Source organism: Octopus bimaculoides, chromosome 8, assembly GCF_046866305.1.
Source record: "Octopus bimaculoides isolate indiv1 chromosome 8, ASM4686630v1, whole genome shotgun sequence".
Classification (NCBI taxonomy): domain Eukaryota; kingdom Metazoa; phylum Mollusca; class Cephalopoda; order Octopoda; family Octopodidae; genus Octopus; species Octopus bimaculoides.
The window spans coordinates 94,439,200-94,459,199 of record NC_142935.1 but is presented as its reverse complement, the minus strand read 5'-3'; the positions used below and the strand labels follow the sequence as shown (position 1 = coordinate 94,459,199).

General features: G+C 35.4%; 1 protein-coding gene across 2 annotated transcripts in view; it reads left to right on the top strand.

The window, feature by feature from the left end:
* The first annotated feature begins 444 nt into the window (after nt 1-444).
* The window catches only part of LOC106882186 (uncharacterized), a 19,707-nt gene continuing 151 nt past the window's right edge, over nt 445-20,000 (top strand). The window contains exons 1-5 of one of the 2 annotated variants that reach the window (XM_014932773.3): nt 445-824; nt 4,332-4,930; nt 7,852-8,019; nt 13,545-13,688; nt 18,567-20,000. The exon at nt 18,567-20,000 is cut by the window's right edge and continues 151 nt beyond it. In XM_014932773.3, the coding sequence (XP_014788259.1) occupies nt 4,378-4,930; nt 7,852-8,019; nt 13,545-13,688; nt 18,567-18,934 (1,233 nt within the window). In that variant the 5' untranslated portion in view covers nt 445-824; nt 4,332-4,377 and the 3' untranslated portion in view covers nt 18,935-20,000. The remainder of the gene's footprint in view (nt 825-4,331; nt 4,931-7,851; nt 8,020-13,544; nt 13,689-18,566) is intronic. The other variant, XM_052970253.2, reaches the window with a different exon arrangement.

Here is a 20,000-nt window from a genome sequence, read left to right as displayed (position 1 = left end):
GAGGAGATGTCCTCCTGGGGCTAAAAGCAACAGTAACATCCACCCCTAGGGGTCAGCCACACTTAAGTGGCAATATACTACACTTTATATATATATATATATACATATATTGTGTGTATGTGTGTTCGTACGTACATTTGTATATATGTATGCATGTATATATGCATGTTTGTACATACACATGTGTGTGTCTTAGTGTTTATGTTGCCGTAACTTCCCAGCTCGGCATAATGAACCGATAAAGTTCCAGGCTTTAAAAAAATAAGTACAGGGATCGATTCGTTTGAATAAAACCTTTCAAAGTGGTGCCCCAGCATAGCCGCAACCCAGTGACTGAAATAAATAAAAGACAAAAAATAAAGGCCTTTATTTTTGCTTTATTTTCTGGATATTTAATGAGTATTTCCTGTTTCTTTATTTTAGCGTTGCTTTTATATATTTACCGTCTTTTACTCAAGTGCTTCGAGGTTCTCTGTTCTTCTCCATGTGTCTCTTCCTCTCGATTTCCTTCTTTCTGTTTGTATTATGAATTTTACTTTATTACTTACACATTAGTACTTGTCAATTGTCACACACCCACATAAGTATTTGTAAGTCAATTTTTGACCGTATTTTCTTTACTATTTCCGTCTGCAATTTAAATTAGCTCCTTTGGGATTACAACTATTGAAGCACTAACCCTGCTGCTGCTGCTATTATTACTACTACTACTACTACTACTACTACTACTACTACTACTACTACTATTACTAGCAGTAGAAGTAGTTTGCCGGACATGTATAATCTCCATTGTTGTAACATATTCTGAATCGTCAACCTAACTGGTATGTCCATTATATTTTTGTTTTGATTACGATGTTTTTCATGTTTCACCATTTCGTTTACAAATTAAGCTTTAACAATAACTGTTAATCACAGTCTTTATCAGAAAATCTCATTTTTGGTTTATTTGTTTCGGTTTTGGGGATTTTATTTGGTTGGTTATTCTTTTGAAATTATATTTTAGTCCAATTACGGGCCAACCGTAGTGCGCGGGACTTTCTGAAAGGCATTCCTAATGAATAACTTGAACACTTTTAGTAGTGCGGTCCGTCTGGTGATGACCCAAGTTTCATGAGACCCACCTCCCGGAAAAATGACGGTCTATACATAACTTAGGTTGCGAGGTAACCAAGGGCATCAATAATAATGTGATCCTTTAAGTTTATAATCTGGGTGGAAAATTAGCGGGTTTTGAAACATAACCATAATAAATTTTCATTGAACTTTTTAGGGGACATGCGAAAATATTTTCTTCATCAGTAAACGTTTAAATAAGCTCACTGCTTGTTTATGAATCGTTTCATTACGTCAGTATTTATCTATTTTGTCGTATAGCTTTTCTTATCTATTCCTCTCCAACCACTGAACGCTTTTCATCTGATTCCGTCTTAGTATTGAGACTATGCCCCCACTAATTCATCTCCTCATAATTTCCAGAGATATGGTTATTTTTAGTGAAAATTTCTACAAATACCTTTCAGAAGGTGTAGATAAAGATTATATCAGAATTAAGTGTAAAAAAAAATGCAGTTGTCGGTGCGCGTTTACATTCTGACATACATCACAATTTCTTCGAAGTTTCAAGTGGCATTTTCTAGATATATATATGTGGTGTGTGACAGTATGTATGTATGTATGTATGTATGTATGTATGTATGTATGTATGTATGTATGTATGTATGTATGTGCACCTATCAATTTTCTTTATCCCCATTAACTTCTAATATCGTCATTCACACCATTTTAAAAAGTATTTGTAGAAAATTTCATTAAAAAATAAATTTTTTTCTGAAAGTTATGATGGGACAAATTGGACTCCTGTACATTATCCTCTACCCCGCTTCTGGAAATGTTTTAACAACAAATTCCGATATAACAGTAATCGACACTATCTGAAAGTTATGAGGAAACAAATTCGGTTTGAGATACACTTGAGTAGGCAGGCCATGACAACCAGTGTCAAATATACAAAGCTTTTACACTCACTCTTTCTCGTTTTCTGTCTTAAGAAAACTGTTGTTCCCCTATTTTCGCTCCCTAACAGTCTATTTTATGTTTCCTATCAATTTTCGACGTTTCAGCTCATTTCGAAAGGATATGCGTCGTAAAATTATCGTATTTATTATAAATGTTCGTACTTCACAACCTGAAATTTTCCTACCTCTAAATAATTTCAACTTCCATTCATTTTACACAAAGTCTGCCTTAATATCATCACCAGATTAATTTCTTCTAGTTTTTTTTTTTCATTTCTTTTATTCGTTTAAGTCATTTGACTGCGGCCATGCTGGGGCACCGCCTTTAGTCGAGCAAATCTTATTCTTTGTAATCCTAGTACTTATTCTATCGGTCACTTTTGCCGAACCGCTAACATAAACACACCAGCATCGGTTGTCAAGCGGGACAAACACAGCATCGGGACAAACACAGACACACAAACATATATATATATATATATATATATATATATATATATATATATATATATATATATACGACAGGCTTCTTTCCGTTTCCGTCTACCAAATCCACTCACAAGGCTTTGGTCGGCCCGAAGCTATAGTAGAAGACACTTGCTCAAGGTGCCACTCAGTGGGAATGTACCCGGAACCATGTGGCTGGTAAGCAACCTACTTATCATGCAGCCACTCCTACGCCTATATATATATATATATATATATATATATATATATATATATATATATATATATATATATATATATATATATATATATATATATATATATCATTAAAACTAAACATTTGTGTTAATTGTTTAAAGTAAATTTTGGCAATCCTATTTGAATATAACAAAAGAACGGAAATTAGTGCCAGTTAAGAATACAAAGTTACATTATTTAGTTATATTTTCAGTTTCAGTTACAAGCTCTTGACGTGAACTAAACACGTTTTTCTCTTAACTTTGCGACGTTAAGTATCTCTCTTCATTTCTCTATTTATGCATACTCATAAGTTGGCGAGCTGGCAGAAACGTTAAGCACACCAGGCGAAATGCTTATTTCGTCTGTCTTTACGTTCCGAGTTCAAAATCCACCGAGGTCGAGTTTACCTTTCATCCTGCGGTGTCGATAAATTAAGTACCAGTTGAGTACTGGGGTCGATCTAATCGACTGGTCCCCTTCCCGAAAATTTCGGGCCTTGTGCCTAGAGTAGAAAAGTATTTATGCATACTCAAACGACAATAAAATACAAGTACTTGGATTATATTGTCGCTTGTTTTCCTTACCAATAGAAGCCCATATTTTTCCTGTTTGATTTACTTCTCAGCTTTTGGCAATGTTTTGAAGGCTAAGGGCCTAGTGATTAGAGTGTTGCAACCACGATCACAAGGTCGGGGTTTCGAGTACCGGTCCGGGTAGTATGTTGTGTTTTTGAGTAAAATATTTCATTTCACGTTGCTCTAGTGCTTCATGGTATTGGCATGCCAAAGAATAAGTTCAACACTTGCTCTGCTTGTAAGAGACAGGTAAAAGTGGTTGAGGCTGGATTTGCACTCCGGCCTCGTAAAACCCTCTCTAGTAACCTAAATAGACCCATGTATTGGAGGGCTGTCGCTTGAGCGGTGCAAAGGCGTCATCTACGTAGGGAATCACCATGCGGTGACTTCCTGTTACAGAGTATGTACCCATACCACAACTACTGTTACTTTTGCAATATTAACATATATTGGCTTCAAATTTAGGCACAAGGCCGGCGATTACATTGATCCCGGTGCTCAACTGGTGCATATTTTATCGACCCCAAAAGGTGAAAGGTAAAGTCAACCTCAGTGGATTTTAAACTCAGAACGTAAAGGACGAAATACCGCTAAGCATCTCGTCCGGCATGCTAACGATTCTTATTTCTTTACTGCCCACAAGGAGCTACACACAGAGGGGACAAACAAGAACAGACAAACGGATTAAGTCGATTATATCGACCCCAGTACGTAACTGGTACTTGTTTAATCGACCCGAAAGGATGAAAGGAAAGTCGACCTCGGTGGAATTTGAACTCAGAACGTAGCGGCGGACGAAATACTGCTAAGCATTTCGCCCTTCGTGCTAACGTTTCTGCCAGCTCGCCGCCTTAATGTGAACACTTTTGTTTTGCTCGTTTCATTCATTAGGCAGCGACCATGCTGGGATACAATATATATATATATATATATATATATATATATATATATATATATATATATATATATATATATATATATATATATATATATATATATATATATATATATATATATATACTCATTTATTATTATTTTTCCCTTCTTTCAGATTTCTCATCGCAGTCTTGCAGAATTATTCAAAACCAAAATTCAGGATGGAAATGTCAACTGTAAAGTTGTTAATATTTTCGATGTCTTTCATTGCATGTTTCTCTGTGAGTGAAACAGTAATATGTAGCTATAATATATGTTCATTTGTTGACCCTTGCAAGAACGGAGGAACATGTAGACAGGATAGTGAATGCAAAGCAGCATGCGTCTGTCCGCCGAAGTTCGATGGAAAATATTGTAACCATACAAATGAATCCAAAAATTGTAGAAATGAATGCACGCCAGACACATGCCACAATCACGGCAAGTGCACATTTGATAACGAAAGTTGCAGTATGGAATGCAAGTGTGATTCTGGCTATGCAGGAAAAAAATGTAATCATGAAGTGTGCAACGTAATGGTTTGCGTTCATGGTTCTTGTAGTAACATCAATAATGTGACGTCACGCTGTCAATGTGAAGATGGTTGGATTGGAGAGACGTGTAATATAGGTTGTACCCGCAACTGTTTACATGGAGAATGCATCCTACACAATGGAGATGAAATATGTTCCTGTAAGGGCTATTATAAGCCAGATACAAATTGCACCATAGAAGGTTAGTAAAAGTGTTTTTTTTAATATTATCAGCTTATTACAGTTCATATTAAATTATACTTTATAATATATATAGACGGGAGGAAGAAGTAGTGCCTATGTACTTCAACGGCCGTTCAATATCGGTCAGATTAAAATATTGTTGTTTTGTTTGTATAGTTGTGGTCAACGTCTACAGGAAAGGATATTATGTGCATATACTACATACACACACGCATGCACCCACACACGCACACTCACACGGACATGCATACAGATACGCATATCTTTTTCTGTGTGTGAGTAGACGCAGTATGGCTGACAGATCAAGAATCTCGTTTGCAACCATGAGGTTCGGATTCAATAACACTGCAAAGCGTGTAATCTAAGGGACAAAAGCCCAGAGTTGGCACAAAGTTTTTATGTGAAATGGTGAGATAGATATATCTGGAAGTTCGTCGGATGACGTAATTGTAAACGTCATACTGTGTCACGCTGAGTGTTATATGAAAAGTACACGTGTCTGTGATATGAAAAGTACATGTTACATGAAAAGTACATGTTACATGAAAAGTACATGTTACGTGAAAAGTACACGTGTCTGTGATATATTCAGTCAGATACCTGCTGCTGGTTCACTATACAGATATTGCAGTAAACGGAAATCAATGCCACACATATGCATGTATGTTTGTATATATTTATGTATGTATATATGTATGTATGTATGTATGTATGTATGTATGTATGCAGGTATGTATGCATGTATGTATGTATGTATGTATGCACGTATGTATGCATCTATGTATGTACGTATGTATGTATGTATGCACGTATGTATGCACGTATGTATGTACGTATGTATGTATGTATGTATGTATGTACGTACGTATGGTGGAGGCGCAATGGCCCAGTGGTTAGGGAAGCGGACTCGCGACCATAGGATCGCGGTTTCGATTCCCAGAGCGGGCGTTGTGAGTGTTTATTGAGCGAAAACACCTAAAAGCTCCACGAGGCTCCGGCAGGGGATGGTGGCGAACCCTGCTGTACTCTTTCACCACAACTTTCTCTCACTCTTACTTCCTGTTTCTGTTGTGCCTGTAATTCAAAGGGTCAGCCTTGTCGCACTGTGTCACGCTGAATATCCCCGAGAACTACGTTAAGGGTACACGTGTCTGTGGAGTGCTCAGCCACTTGCACGTTAATTTCACGAGCAGGCTGTTCCGTTGATCGGATCAACTGGAACCCTCGTCGTCGTAAGCGACGGAGGGCCAACACAATCAGACATGTATGTATGTATGCACGTATGCACGTATGTATGCATGCATGTATGTATGTATGTACGTATGTATGTATGTATATATGTATGTATGTATGTTAGCATGTATGTATATATCTACGTACGTCATTGTTCAGATTTATGTTTTGCTTTATGTATGTATTCTCATGCATATAGTTGCATATCTAGACATGCACATATATATATATATATATATATATATATATATATATATATGCATATATATATATATATATATATATATATATATATATATATATATATATATATATATATATATATATATATATATATATACAGAGAGAGAGAGAGAGAGAGAGAGAGAGAGAGAGAGAGAGAGAGAGAGAGAGAGAGAGAGAGAGAGAGAGAGAATAAATTTTAGAGCTATTTAGAGGTATCTACTTTTAGCGTAGGCCGCCTTGTCATATCCAGTAGCACTTAATTATAATTATATTTTATAATTATATGTTAAAAATTTTTTTTTTAAATCTTTACCTCTACGGTCACTGTTATGCTCAAATCCAATGGTATAATCACGTTTTGATTATGTCCTTATTTTATGAATATATGTACGTGAGAGTGTGTGTGTGTATGTGTGTGTGTGTGTGTGTGTGTGTGTGTGTGTGTGTGTGTGTGTGTGTGCGTGCGTGTGTGTGTACATATACGTATGTATAAATACATATCGTATTATACTTTTTAGTATTGTTTATTCACCATTACACGTATTTCATTCGTTAAATGGAGCTACAAAATTGTATATGTAGGAGAAACATGCAAGACATTTCCTATCAGACAGCGAATCAAATAACAATATATAATTTGATTCTCTCTCTGCTCGTGAAATTAACGTGCAAGTGATTGAGCACTCCACAAACATGTGTGCCTTCAACGTAGTTTTCATGGAGACCCGACATGACATAGAATGTGACAAGGTTAGTTACACATACGACTGATTTTTGCCAGCTGAGTGTACTCGAACTCACGACCTTGGGCCGAATAGCCTAACCACTAAGCCATACATCTTCCACACATTTGTTTGTGTTTAAAGATATTCAAGCCTTAGTGAAGACAGTCTCCCATAGTCCGAGAAAAACACGGTTCTGCAGTTTCTTGTAGAACAACCTGCCCAAATGGTTTATTCTTACTGATCAAATTTTCGTCTTTTACATTAGCTTCCTCTCTTCATCAAATCGACGTTGCTGAACTGGTGTAAGCTGCACCACATTTCAGATGCCGAAGTGATCGTAGAGCAACATGAGATGAAGAGTTTTGCACACAAGCTAGTTCAGGAACTGAAATCACGATTTTGCGATCGTAAATGCAACACTACTAACCTCTAGGCATGTACCATCTGAAGCTTTAGTATGGATTTATGAAGTCTTCGGTTATATTATAAAAAAGTCTACCATGCATGTCGATACAACTTGCAACGTACTGTCTAAGAACCACTATGCTATACAGAAATATAAGGCTAGATATTAATTTCCCAGCCTCTCAGCAATTCGACAGTCTCTGCTCCTCTGAATTACTTAGCTTCAGACTTCTTCCGCTCAGACACGGACGACTCTTCCATCTCGATTTCACTGTATAGTACTAACACAAACGTGCAGATTTCTAAGACCTTATTCTTATAATCTTTGCAGAAATACCACCGACTACGGTAGAAAAATGGGACAAACGTTACTTGGGTTTTCTCGCCATTCCATTATTATTGTCCTTCGTCCTCGCAGTGATGGTGTATGTCATGTGGAGATACAGAGTCACTTTCATTCTCAAGATTATCTACACATTCCAGAATTATGAAGACCATGGTAAGTTCGTACGCTATATATATATATATACATTGATAAAAAAGACAACAAAAGAAAGAAAGAGACCTCGATATTATGTAAATAGAGGAATTTATCTGTAAAAATATGTGACAATTATTCGGTAGCCATGATAAAACTCCGAGTTTCGGATGCCTATAAAAATGACCGTTAAACGAAGGGAAATTACTGTGTGGTTGACTGTTAACGGTCATTTCTATAGGAATTTTCAATGGCCAGATAACTGAAGAGATGGTGGCGTGGGTTTCCGCCCCGGCATCCGAAATTCGGAGTTTTATCATGGCTACCGAATAATTGTCACATATTTTTACAGATATATATATATATATATATATATATATATATATATATATGTGTGTGTCGCTTTTTGTTCGCAAGAAGATGGCCTTATCCTTCCATATACTATTCAGGGATATGATCTTCTTGACTATCCTCAGTCTTCTCTTGATTTCACTTTTCTCAAGTTCCAAATGTGAATTTGTCTGTGTTATCTACATCCCAAAGATAGAGCCTTGTATCTTTGTTGGAAGCTGGCTCCTTCCAAAGTGGAAGATTTATAATAATTAGAAAATAGAAGAGATATACATGCATACATACATACATACATACATACATACATACATACATACATGCATGCATGCATGCATGCATATATACATACATACATACATACATATATACATACATTAGAGATATTAATGTGAATGACCTCAAGACTTTTGCTAAATTAACAAAGGCGCAGGAGTGGCTGTGTAGTAAGTAGCTTGCTTACCAACAACATGGTTCCGAGTTCAGTCCCACTGCGTGGCACCTTGGACAAGTGTATTCTACTATAGCCTCGGGTCGACCAAAGCGTTGAAAGTGGATTTGGTAGACGGAAACTGAAAGAAGCCCATTGCATGTGTGTGTGTGTGTGTGTGTGTGTGTGTGTGTGTGTGTGTGTGTGTGTGTGTGTGTGTGTGTGTGCGTGCGTGCGCGCGCGTATATTTGCGTTTGTCTCCCACCATCGCTTGACAACCGATGCTGGTTTGCTTACGTCCCCGTAACTTAGCGGTTCGGCAAAAGGAACTGATAGAGTAAGTACTAGTCTTATAAAGAATAACTCCTGGAGTCAAATTGCTCGACTAAATGTTGTGCTCCAGCATGGCCGCAGTGAAATGACTGAAACAAGTAAAAGAATAAAGAATAAAAATAAATGCTAAAAAAGTAGCAGGAATGAACATTTTCAGCTGAGATAGGAATAGAATTTGGCCAGAAGAAATGTTCTTAATTCCCCAGACACAAACTTTGTGCATCAATGGTAACACTATCTCTCCTGTCCCACACAAAGAAAGCTACATTGATGAAAATATATCATACAAAGTTGTTGTCAATAAAGATAGACTGATCCAAGAATATTACACGAGACTAAGAAAAATATAGCAGTCTCAACTCACCTCTTGCAACAAGACAATATCCCACAATGCATCTACAATGCCAATGCTGATTCCAACATTTGGGATACTTAACTGGTCCATCGAATAAATCCACTCTAAATACATTAAAACCCGCAAGATTCTAATATCAACTAGAAATATTCACAAAATTACTGATATCGACACGTTCTACCTAAGAAGTGATAAAAGAGGTAGACGCTTGAGACAGCTTTCGAATGTCGCATAGTCTCTCACAGAGAACACTTGCTAAAAAAAACCGGCAGCAAAATAAATACATTAACTCAGTGCTGAAAAGTGAAGGCAACAATATCCTACGTGTTGGAGGTGAGCTCCTCAGGAAGTACTCTTTCCCTCACAACCTCCCATACAACCCTCAAATCAGCCGGGCTAACATACCTCGAAGAAGACCTGGAGGTGAAAAGCACAGCAAACCAAAAAAATGCCATGCAAGTGTATGTTTCTCGAAGACTTGAAGAAGATAGTAACATTGACATGATGTGAAGCCTCTCTTGAACTCGTGACCGCTACATCGCATCACATTTCGAAGGTTATGCATTTGCAATCCAAGAACAGGAGAATGCTGCTAAATATCTAATCAACAAAAGAGACAACGAAGCGCTTGGAATTCTAAGATGCAACAGTAAATGTAGATTATGTCATATTTCCGTGGAAGACATCAAACATGTGGTTAATAGCTGTCCAAAAGTGTCATTAAGATACTACGTCCCTATGCGACATGATATTATCGCAAAATTGATATACATTGCCATTCGGAAAAAAGACAGTCCTAGAATAAATATAGGGAATCTCCTGTTATTGAACATTTACACAAATATCAGCACAAGGAATAACGGTTGAAGATTCCCATCAAAACATCTGTCACTGTAATTTAATGATTTAAAAAACTGTAACTGTATGTGGATGTTCATTTTGAATGCGTCTACACACATATGTATATATACACATATGTATATATACACATATGTATATATACACATATGTATATATACACATATGTATATATACACATATGTACACATAAACATGCATCCACGCATATTAAATCATCTATCAATAAATCCTATTCATTAAACATTTTGAAACGAACGGTTCATTTCCCCTCAACCAGAATGAAATTCAAGGAAGCTTGTATTTACGTAAAAGATAATTAGTTGCGTTCATTCAAGGCGTTAATTCTTCAGTTCTTTTGTTCTAACTATTACTGCCTTGAGTCAAAATTCTGAATTTTTCGCTCAGACAAAAATCACACTGCATATTTGATTTGGAGCTTCCATTCCTGTATGGTTGCGCGCTATCTACAATAGACAAGCCAATTGTGAATTCGTGAGGGCTTGTCTCATGAAAACCATGTACTTTCTACAAAGCCGTTACATCATTTCTATCGGGGTTAAAAAAGGAATGCTTGTAATGACAGTTTTTTAATGTGAGTTCCGTTGCTCAGTATATGGTTTAGGTTCATCACCGTTGTTTGATTTAACCTTGACATTCAATACTATCGACGTTGCCAGACAGTTACCTTCTAGTGGAAAGTTCTCATTAATTCTACTGCTGCATGATCTTTGTTGGCTAGCTGTTTGCATCTATCTTCTATTTAGCTTCGCAGCTTCATAATTTCTGGTATAACACACGAAATTATTGCAAGCTGAATAACTAGCTTTAACACTGTTCCTATTCAATATGTTTTTAATATTTTTATCCTGGCAGAAAATGAACTATTTAATTAAGAATTTAACTTGTCATTCACAAAAGTTTTTAAACAGAAGAAGATGAGGATAATCATTTTCTTCAAACTTTTATTTCATATTTAAAAACATATTCAGATAGTGAATATTTCAAAAGTAAACCAGGCTCGGTTTACCAACTTACGATCGGAAACGAGTAACCTTCAGTAGTGGAAATCGGAACCTGTAGTTCATGTATCCGTCAGTAGTTCATATATCCGAAAAACCTCTAAATCATTAGAGCAGTAATATATTTTTTAGGAAGTTAAATGTTATGGCTGGTCACAGAGTGATTATTGGTTCGCACCTATAAAGCGCTCATCAGTATAGGCGCATAACTTCCCTACAACTGGTCTAGTTGCAGAGAGTTTATGTGCCTTCAACCATTTGAATCTGATGAGCGCGGTATAGGTAGCCAATCAATAGTCACTATATGACCGGTCATAACATTTAACTTTCTTATATATATATATATATATATATATATATATATATATATATATATATATACATATATATAGTTTGATAATTTGGGATGCACGGTTATGAGACAAAGATAAAATATATATAGTACACATGTTGTGCGGAAGCATTGTCGCCTACATCAGTGGGTAGTCCCGGGCAGCTCTGGTGTCGTGGTAGAAGGAGGTTAAACACCTTGCCTGTTGCCTGATTAGATATCGACTCGTACATTCAGAGACGAAGTACGGCACAAACACACAGTATGTGTCTGTGCGGTTAGAAGCTTGCTTCCCAACTACATGGTTCCGAATCGTATAAAACGAATGATTAGGCAATTATAATGTGAAAATATTAATTAACAATTTAATTGTTGTCAAGATTTCCACAATGATATAAGTTTGTAGTTATTTCAAGCTTACTATTAAAGTGAAAAGCTAAAAGTTTAAGGTAGATAACGAATAGTGGTAAAATTAGAAGTACGTTTGGTTAAAGGAGACTAGTAGTAGGGTGTGTACTTGGGCTGTATTAACCGTTACTCCCGAAGTTAATTTGAGTGTGTTTTTAACTCAACATTATTTCAGTTTTTATTTCTTCTCTTTACACCTTTTATCATTCCTTCTCATTAGCTAATGATTAGCACTCCAGTTTCGGTACCTACCATCCTCAACGAGTCCCAATTCAATAAATATTCGTGCTTTATCATAAGATTACTTGAGGGAGTTTGCTGAGCAAAATTGGAGTCAGTCGTAATAAGATCGGCAACTGAACACTGATCATCTAGCACATTCTTTTTTTTTCACCACTTTAGTGTTTCATCATTTTTAGATCAAGTAATGTTTCGTATGTATTTATTTATTAGTATTTAATTATAGATACTTTCTCACTTTGCTTACTAAGGGAGTCACCAATTACTCATCACACAAATAATGAGCAAAATGGGCTTGGTTGATAAAGTGTTAATTTTCGTCTTGTATATTACTGTTTACAATTCATACATTTGTAATTTGTATTCTGGGATCAAATATGTCCGTATATTTCCAAACAGCATTACACCATATCCTCAATGTTGTTTGCCATCATCGGAAGTAGTGATCTGCTTTAAGATGTCGATATCACATTGACATCCGATTGGCAGCTAACGAGAGAAGTTCTCAAATATGCTAAGTATTCTGATCCGTCTACTTTTGCTGTTATGTTTGGATTCTTTTTAGTTACATAGTGCAACATAGTTTATTTTTTGTTTATAATGTTCATCAAGGATGGAATGTCGTTATACTGTGCATGCAAGTGCGCGTGTGGGGTGCGTGTGTGGGGTGCGTGTGTGGGGTGCGTGTGTGGGGTGCGTGTGTGGGGTGCTGAAAAGTTTCTGGTTTTAAAGGTGTCGCAAAATGCTTGGTTGAGGGTCCAATCTTCCGCTGCAATAAGTTTGTAAATCTGAGAGGGAAATATGTTGAATAAAATCATAATTAACTGATTTTCCTATATTTTCCTTTACCCAAAGCCAGGAATTTTTCAGGCATCCTCGTTGGTGTGTGTGTGTGTGTGTGTGTGTGTGCGGGGGGGGGGAGCGTGTGTGTTGGCATAGACAAAACATATATGTGCATAAGTAAACATATTCTGAATATAAGCATGCTAGTATATTCCCAAACCACGTCAGGTAATAATTTTTAATGTTTGACATCGTCGGAAGTAGGGACACTGCCTTAAAGTGATGAAATCCCGTGGATATCATTTCTTTAAACATGTTTTTGTTCTCTCTCCACTCGTTGTCACTGTTTTCTTTGATTTGTATTACTGACATTGGGCAGTATAGATTCTTATTTTTATTACTCATTGGTAGATTATACTATATATGTGTATATTTCAGATGGTAAAGAGTACGACGCTTTCATCTCGTTCCGTTCTGCAACATCGGATGAATATTGGGTATTTAACACACTGTTTCCCACCCTAGAGAATGAAATGGGTTTTAAATTGTGTGTCCATTTCAGAGACTTTCTTGTCGGTGAAAGTAAGTCACGTGTTCTCTTTTCAATTTTCTTTACTTTTATGTTGTCGTTTTTTAGTACCAGTTCAGCCCTAATGCAGTAGACCTTTAATGATACATGTTCTAGTCGTGTCCAGCCTTTCCTTCAATCAGACATAACATATCTAGTATTAGATTATTCAATATAACGTTTCTTTTTTTAAAACAATAGGGTATAGTTTGAAGATGATTTGACAATTATTTCAAGTGAAATGTTATACAACTATCTTTTCATATGCATCGAACTCGAATTCACAGAAAATATCATACTTAATGTTTTAATTTTCTCTGTGGTTAAATCGCTAAATATCTTAATTCAACACCGTTCCCTTCACCCTAGCCATCAGCTAGAAGAGAGCCAATGGTAATGGTTAATGCTTTAATGCTTTAGACTTGCAGCCATATTAAGTGTGTATACAAATATACTTTGATGCTTATATACGTGTGAACGCGCGTGTACACACACTCACACACATACACAAACACACACACGCACACACATATATCATTTAATGTAGACAGTATTAAAATTAGCGCTACTAATAGTCTCATGCCATAGAGACACGGTAATTCGGCAGACATGTATATAACGTGCTTTATGTCTACAATCAATACATATAATAGCGTTCTGATTTTCAAATAGGACTAATCATGTGCGCTGAACCTGATAAATAGAAAGACAGATATATAGATAGATAGATAGATAGATAGATAGATAGATAGATAGATAGATAGATAGATAGACAGACAGACAGTAATAATAATAATAATAATAATAATAATGATGATGACAACGTCGAAGCTCGTCATGCCTCAATGACAACAAAGCAAATTAGAAACCAGATTAGTCGTCGACCGGATCACAAAGGGTCACATACTCTCTATAGATCTGTTAACCTTCAGATGTTACGTTACGAGCAATGTTTACATGCAGAGAACTCGGAGACGGTGTTGTCTCAAAAAATTAACCCTAAACAGACAGATCCGTTCCCTAACATCAGGCAATAAGTACGTGCTAAAGCTGCCCGCATAGTAAGGTATGAAAAGCGCGTTAGATACTTCAAGCACAACATGTTCTAAAATAACCCCCAACATTTTTACAGGAAGATAGGGAAGATACCAGTTACAGTAAAGTCTGTCCCATCAAAAGAAGTGTAGGAATTTGGGAATAAAATTTGGGCAGAAGAGAAAACACACAATGAAAAGGCCCCTTGGATTGATAGAATAGCTTCAGGCTTAGACTCCTTAGGAGGTCAAGCAAACGGAAGTCTTCAGGAAAGAATACAATTCCTAGCTTCTGGTTGAATTCCTTCCCAGAGAACTACTAACAAAACTTTACAACGATGTTTTGCAACATCCTAGTATGATCCCCTCTTGGCTAGTCAATGGTTTAACATTCCAGCTTCCAAAAAAATGAAGAAACAAATGATCCAAAAAATTATCGACCCATAACCTGCTTAACAACAATGTATAAAACGCTAACATCTGTCCTAACTGAATATACCCATAGTTTTTTTAATATCATAGAAAATAGCATATTCCCTAATGAGCAAAAACGATGTATACGTGGATCTTATGGTTGTAAAGATCAGTTACTCAACAATAGGAAGGTTGTCACAAACGACACAAAAACTTGTCAAGGGCTTGGATGATAGACTATAAAAAAGCTTTTGATAGCCTACCACATAGCTGGATTAAGAAATATCTGGAAATGTATAAAATAGCTCGTTTTCTGTGACCTTTTCTGGCGTGTGCCTATACCATCTTTTTTCTGTTGTTATTCCATAGTGTTGGCATAGCTTCCAGTGTATGTAGGTCCCAGCTCTGTCGTGTCTGTGAATATATTCCTTCTTAGCCAGGACTGGGCAGCCAGAGATAATATGATTTATTGTTTCTTGTCCATCTCCACATATTCTGCAGTTACTTGTAATGTTTCTTTTCATTATATGTTTTTGGTAATTTCTGGTGGGGAGGCTTTGGTCTTGTGCAGCAATTAAAAATCCTTCAGTCTCTGCTTTGAGTCCTGAGTTTCTCAACCATTGCTGGTATTATTCGCTGTCTATTTCTCTTGCATTTAGTTTAGCCCAGTATTTGCCATGAAGGGGCTTTTCTTGCTATCGTTTTATCATGGTCCGTTGCTGTTCTAGTTTCAGTTTGGCTTTCATTTGTTTTATAGCTCTTCTTGTTTCTTCTTCTTCTTCTTCTTCTTCTTCTTCTTCTTCTTCTTCTTATTATTATTATTATTATTATTATTATTATTATTATTATTATTATTATTATTATTATTATTATTATTATTTATTTATTTATTCATTATTAGGTAGTATGATTTCTTGTTTGTATTTGTCAGCTTCCTTATATACTGAAAACAGTTTTTTTGTTTTGCCCGTGTTTTGTGGCTATTTGTATTAGTTTTCCTTGCTTCTGAAGTAGGTATTTTTGCAGTCCTATGGTGGTTATTTTATAATAGTTTTCCAGCTGTATAAGGCCTCTCCCACCTTCTGATTGTTGTATACATAGCCTTTCTATGTCAGATTTTGGGTGGTGTATCTCAGAGCCTGTCATTATTTTTCATTTTCCTGTCTATTTTCGCTAGTTCATTTAGTGTCCAGTTAAGGATATTATTATTATTATTATTACTATTACTATTATTATTATTATTATTATTATTATTATTATTATTATTATTATTATCATTCAGGTCACTGCCTAGAATTGAACTCGGAATCTTGGGGTTAGTAGCCCGCGCTCTTAACCACTACGCCATATGTCCACGGGCATATGGCGTAGTGATTAATAACAACATCGAAAAATACCTTAAGAATGAGAACCCAGGTTCGAAATTTCCCCAAGACACCTGTTGAAGGCTGGAGGGTACATCAGCCGAAATGTTGTGTTAACAACAAACAAGATGAGGAGAAATATCCGTCAAATGTAAATAATGTAAATAATAATAATAATAATAATAATAATAATAATAATAATAATAATAATAATAATAATAATTGTGAGTTTATTGATATGTATAACTTTAAGCATAAAAATTACGGCAAGAATATATCTAACGTTGATGATGCTAATATTAATATAAAAAAAACGTATCTATAAAAGATAGAAAGATTAAATCAAGGAATATTATCTCATATAATGCACGATTCGCATCTGACATAGCTACTAATATTCCTCGGAAATTCTTTACGGCACTGAATAAATATTTCCCACTTCCAAGTAAGTATGGTAAATTATTTAATTGCCATAAAGTAAAATTTTCCTATTCACCTACCAGACATTTGTTGAACTTATAGCAGCATATAACAAAAGTAAAATTAGTATCTGAAATTTGGGATAACACCTATAATAACATTGATTATGATACTACGTATAATCCCGTCTTTAGGCCTACTTCTAAGAGCAGAATTAAAGCTAATTCCTTTAACCATAATTACTACATACAAGTGAGAAAATGCCTTTATAATTTGAAAAACAAATTTATCTCTCCTTTGGAAAATCGATGTTTAAAGAAGAATATATCGTATCAGTCTAACGCTATAATGGGGTATTGTACGTATCATTACATATGTTCTGCTACAATTTGAAGATCTAGATTACCTAATTATTCTCTTTTACTTAAGTTCATCAGTTACTATTGTATTGCATGTATGATAGACCATTACTATGTTATGATTATTCTAAAGTCGTTGTAACTATTGAAAGTTCCCTAATGCTACTAGTAAAATATCTTTATGATGAAAGTGTTTTCTACGAGTAGATTTTAAAGTTACAGAATATAAAGGTTAGTGGAAATTAACTTACTAGACAATTAGGTAGTTCCTGAAAACCTGGAATACTTATTATTCCCTAAGATTTTTAGAATATTTATATATATACACCCCCCCCCTCACATATATATATATATATATATATATATATATATATATATATATATATATATATATATATATATATATATATGAGTGCCAGAGAGAGTGTATTATGTGAATGTATGCATATATGCATATATATATATATATATATATATATGCATATATGCATATATATATATATATATATATATATATATATATATATATATATATATATACGTTTTGTATATGTAAATATATGTGTATGAACATGTGTACATATACACATAAATATGTATATATACGTATATGTTTATGTATGTATTTATCTCGCGTGTGCAGTTAGTTGTACTACTACTGTATGAGTTAAAGCTCCGCGTAGATTATCGTTATCCAATTAGCTTCAAGTATAATTCTTAGTCTACCACTTTAATTAGCAGTTTTACTAGTTATGATATGGGGGAAATTTAAATAAATACGAATGTAAATTATTAATTTCTACGCATGATATTTGTTTTTGGTTTTAAAAGTTTAGATGCTTCTCCTCTTCATTTTCTAGCAGAAAGAACTCATTTCCTAATTCTATTAAAGTGGGCCAGAATTCATAATATTCGGACGCGAAACAAGTATAATTCAATTATAATTCAATTAATTTATTAGCATATCTGAATACTTCAGTTTTACGAACCAAGGAAATAATTTTTGTGGGATCGATCCACCTAGTAGAAGTAGCAGTCAAAGTTCCCTCAAATCATACTGTACCGTCTAAAATAAACGGTGGAGTAAAACGCATGTAGAATCTGCTGTAAATAAAGATGGGATGGCCAATGCTGGACCATTATTAAACATATTAAGGTAATGTTCCAGCATGGCCGCAATCAAATGACTGAAACAAGTAAAAGAATAAAAGAATAAAATAGATTTGCCGTATTGGGGCTTACTTGGTGCTAAACAACAAGAACGGCGACAACAACTCTTATTTTTGCCTTTTTTCTTGCAGCTATTTCCAACAACATAATTAACGCTGTGGAGAAGAGTCGACGAACAATCTTAGTTCTGTCCCCTGATTATGTGATCAGCGAATGGACACGCATGGAATATCAAATTGCTCACCAGGAAATGCTTAAGAAACGTCAAAAGATCATCCCAATTATATTCCGTGACTTAAATAAACTAGAACTGGACAAAAACCTTTCTTACATCCTCAAGTCAATCACCTATTTGGAATGGCCAGGGTCCAATGAAGAAGATAGGTGCAAACTTGAGAAATTCTGGGGAAAATTACGCTTAACGATGCCGAAAAAGCGAGAATTGCTTATTGAAGATGGCAAAAACACTCAAAAAGATAATTCAACCACTGTACTGTAGGGTATATACATGCATATGAATGTGTGTATGTATATATTTGCATCTACCATGCATGTATGTACGTCTGTGTGTATTAATCTTTCTTTTCATGTCATAGTATACATAAAGAACCAATTCAACAGGAACAGTTTTCTGCTTTCTTTGATGTTGTCAACCTACACACGAACATACACTATGACTAAAGAATAACTGCAATTCAGTACTGACTGGACACACACCAACCTGAACTGCTGAACGCATAAAAAAAGACATTGACATCAAATTCATTCTACAGAGCAATTCTTTTGCCTGTATGCTGATCCATTGATCAGCGTACAGGCAAATATGAGGAACAGCAATGGGTACGAAGGTAGCCTCTACATATGCCAATTTAGTCATGGGATTCCATGAACTTAAGCTTTACAACCATTCCCTTCTTCTATTCGGAGATACATTTCATACACAACTTAAAAATACCTGGAAAGGATACTTGGATGATTGCTGTATCTAATGACAGGATAATCTTGATATACTTACAGAATTCAAAAATTTGCTGATCAACCTAAGCAACAACATCTAATTCATAATGGAGTTTAACTCTAAGGAACTTGCCTTTCTAGATATCGCAATCACCAGCGCGGATGACAAAATAGAAACGGATAAGTTCTATAAAACCATGGACTCCAAGCAGTACCTTCTGTTGACATTATATCACCCACAACACACAAAATTGGGCATTCCCTTTAACCTACCAAAACAAATATGTACAATAGTACCAGACCCACCCACTTATTTCATAAAATATATACATACAGCTAACCATTTCCTGGATAAAAAAGAAATAAAAATTGTTTTGACACAATAATATTTCCTTCCACAGAACAGCATACCCACCAAAACAACAAAACAAAACACGCATGCACTTGCACACACAGCTGACCATATCCTGAATAGAAACTTGCAATTCAATTGAGAAGAAAACTTTTCTACTCAATAAAATTCTTCAACCCCATTGAAGACCCCTAGATAGATAACATGTATAAGAAGAAATTCTAAGCTGAAATTTCATACATTTTTTGGGGTATGC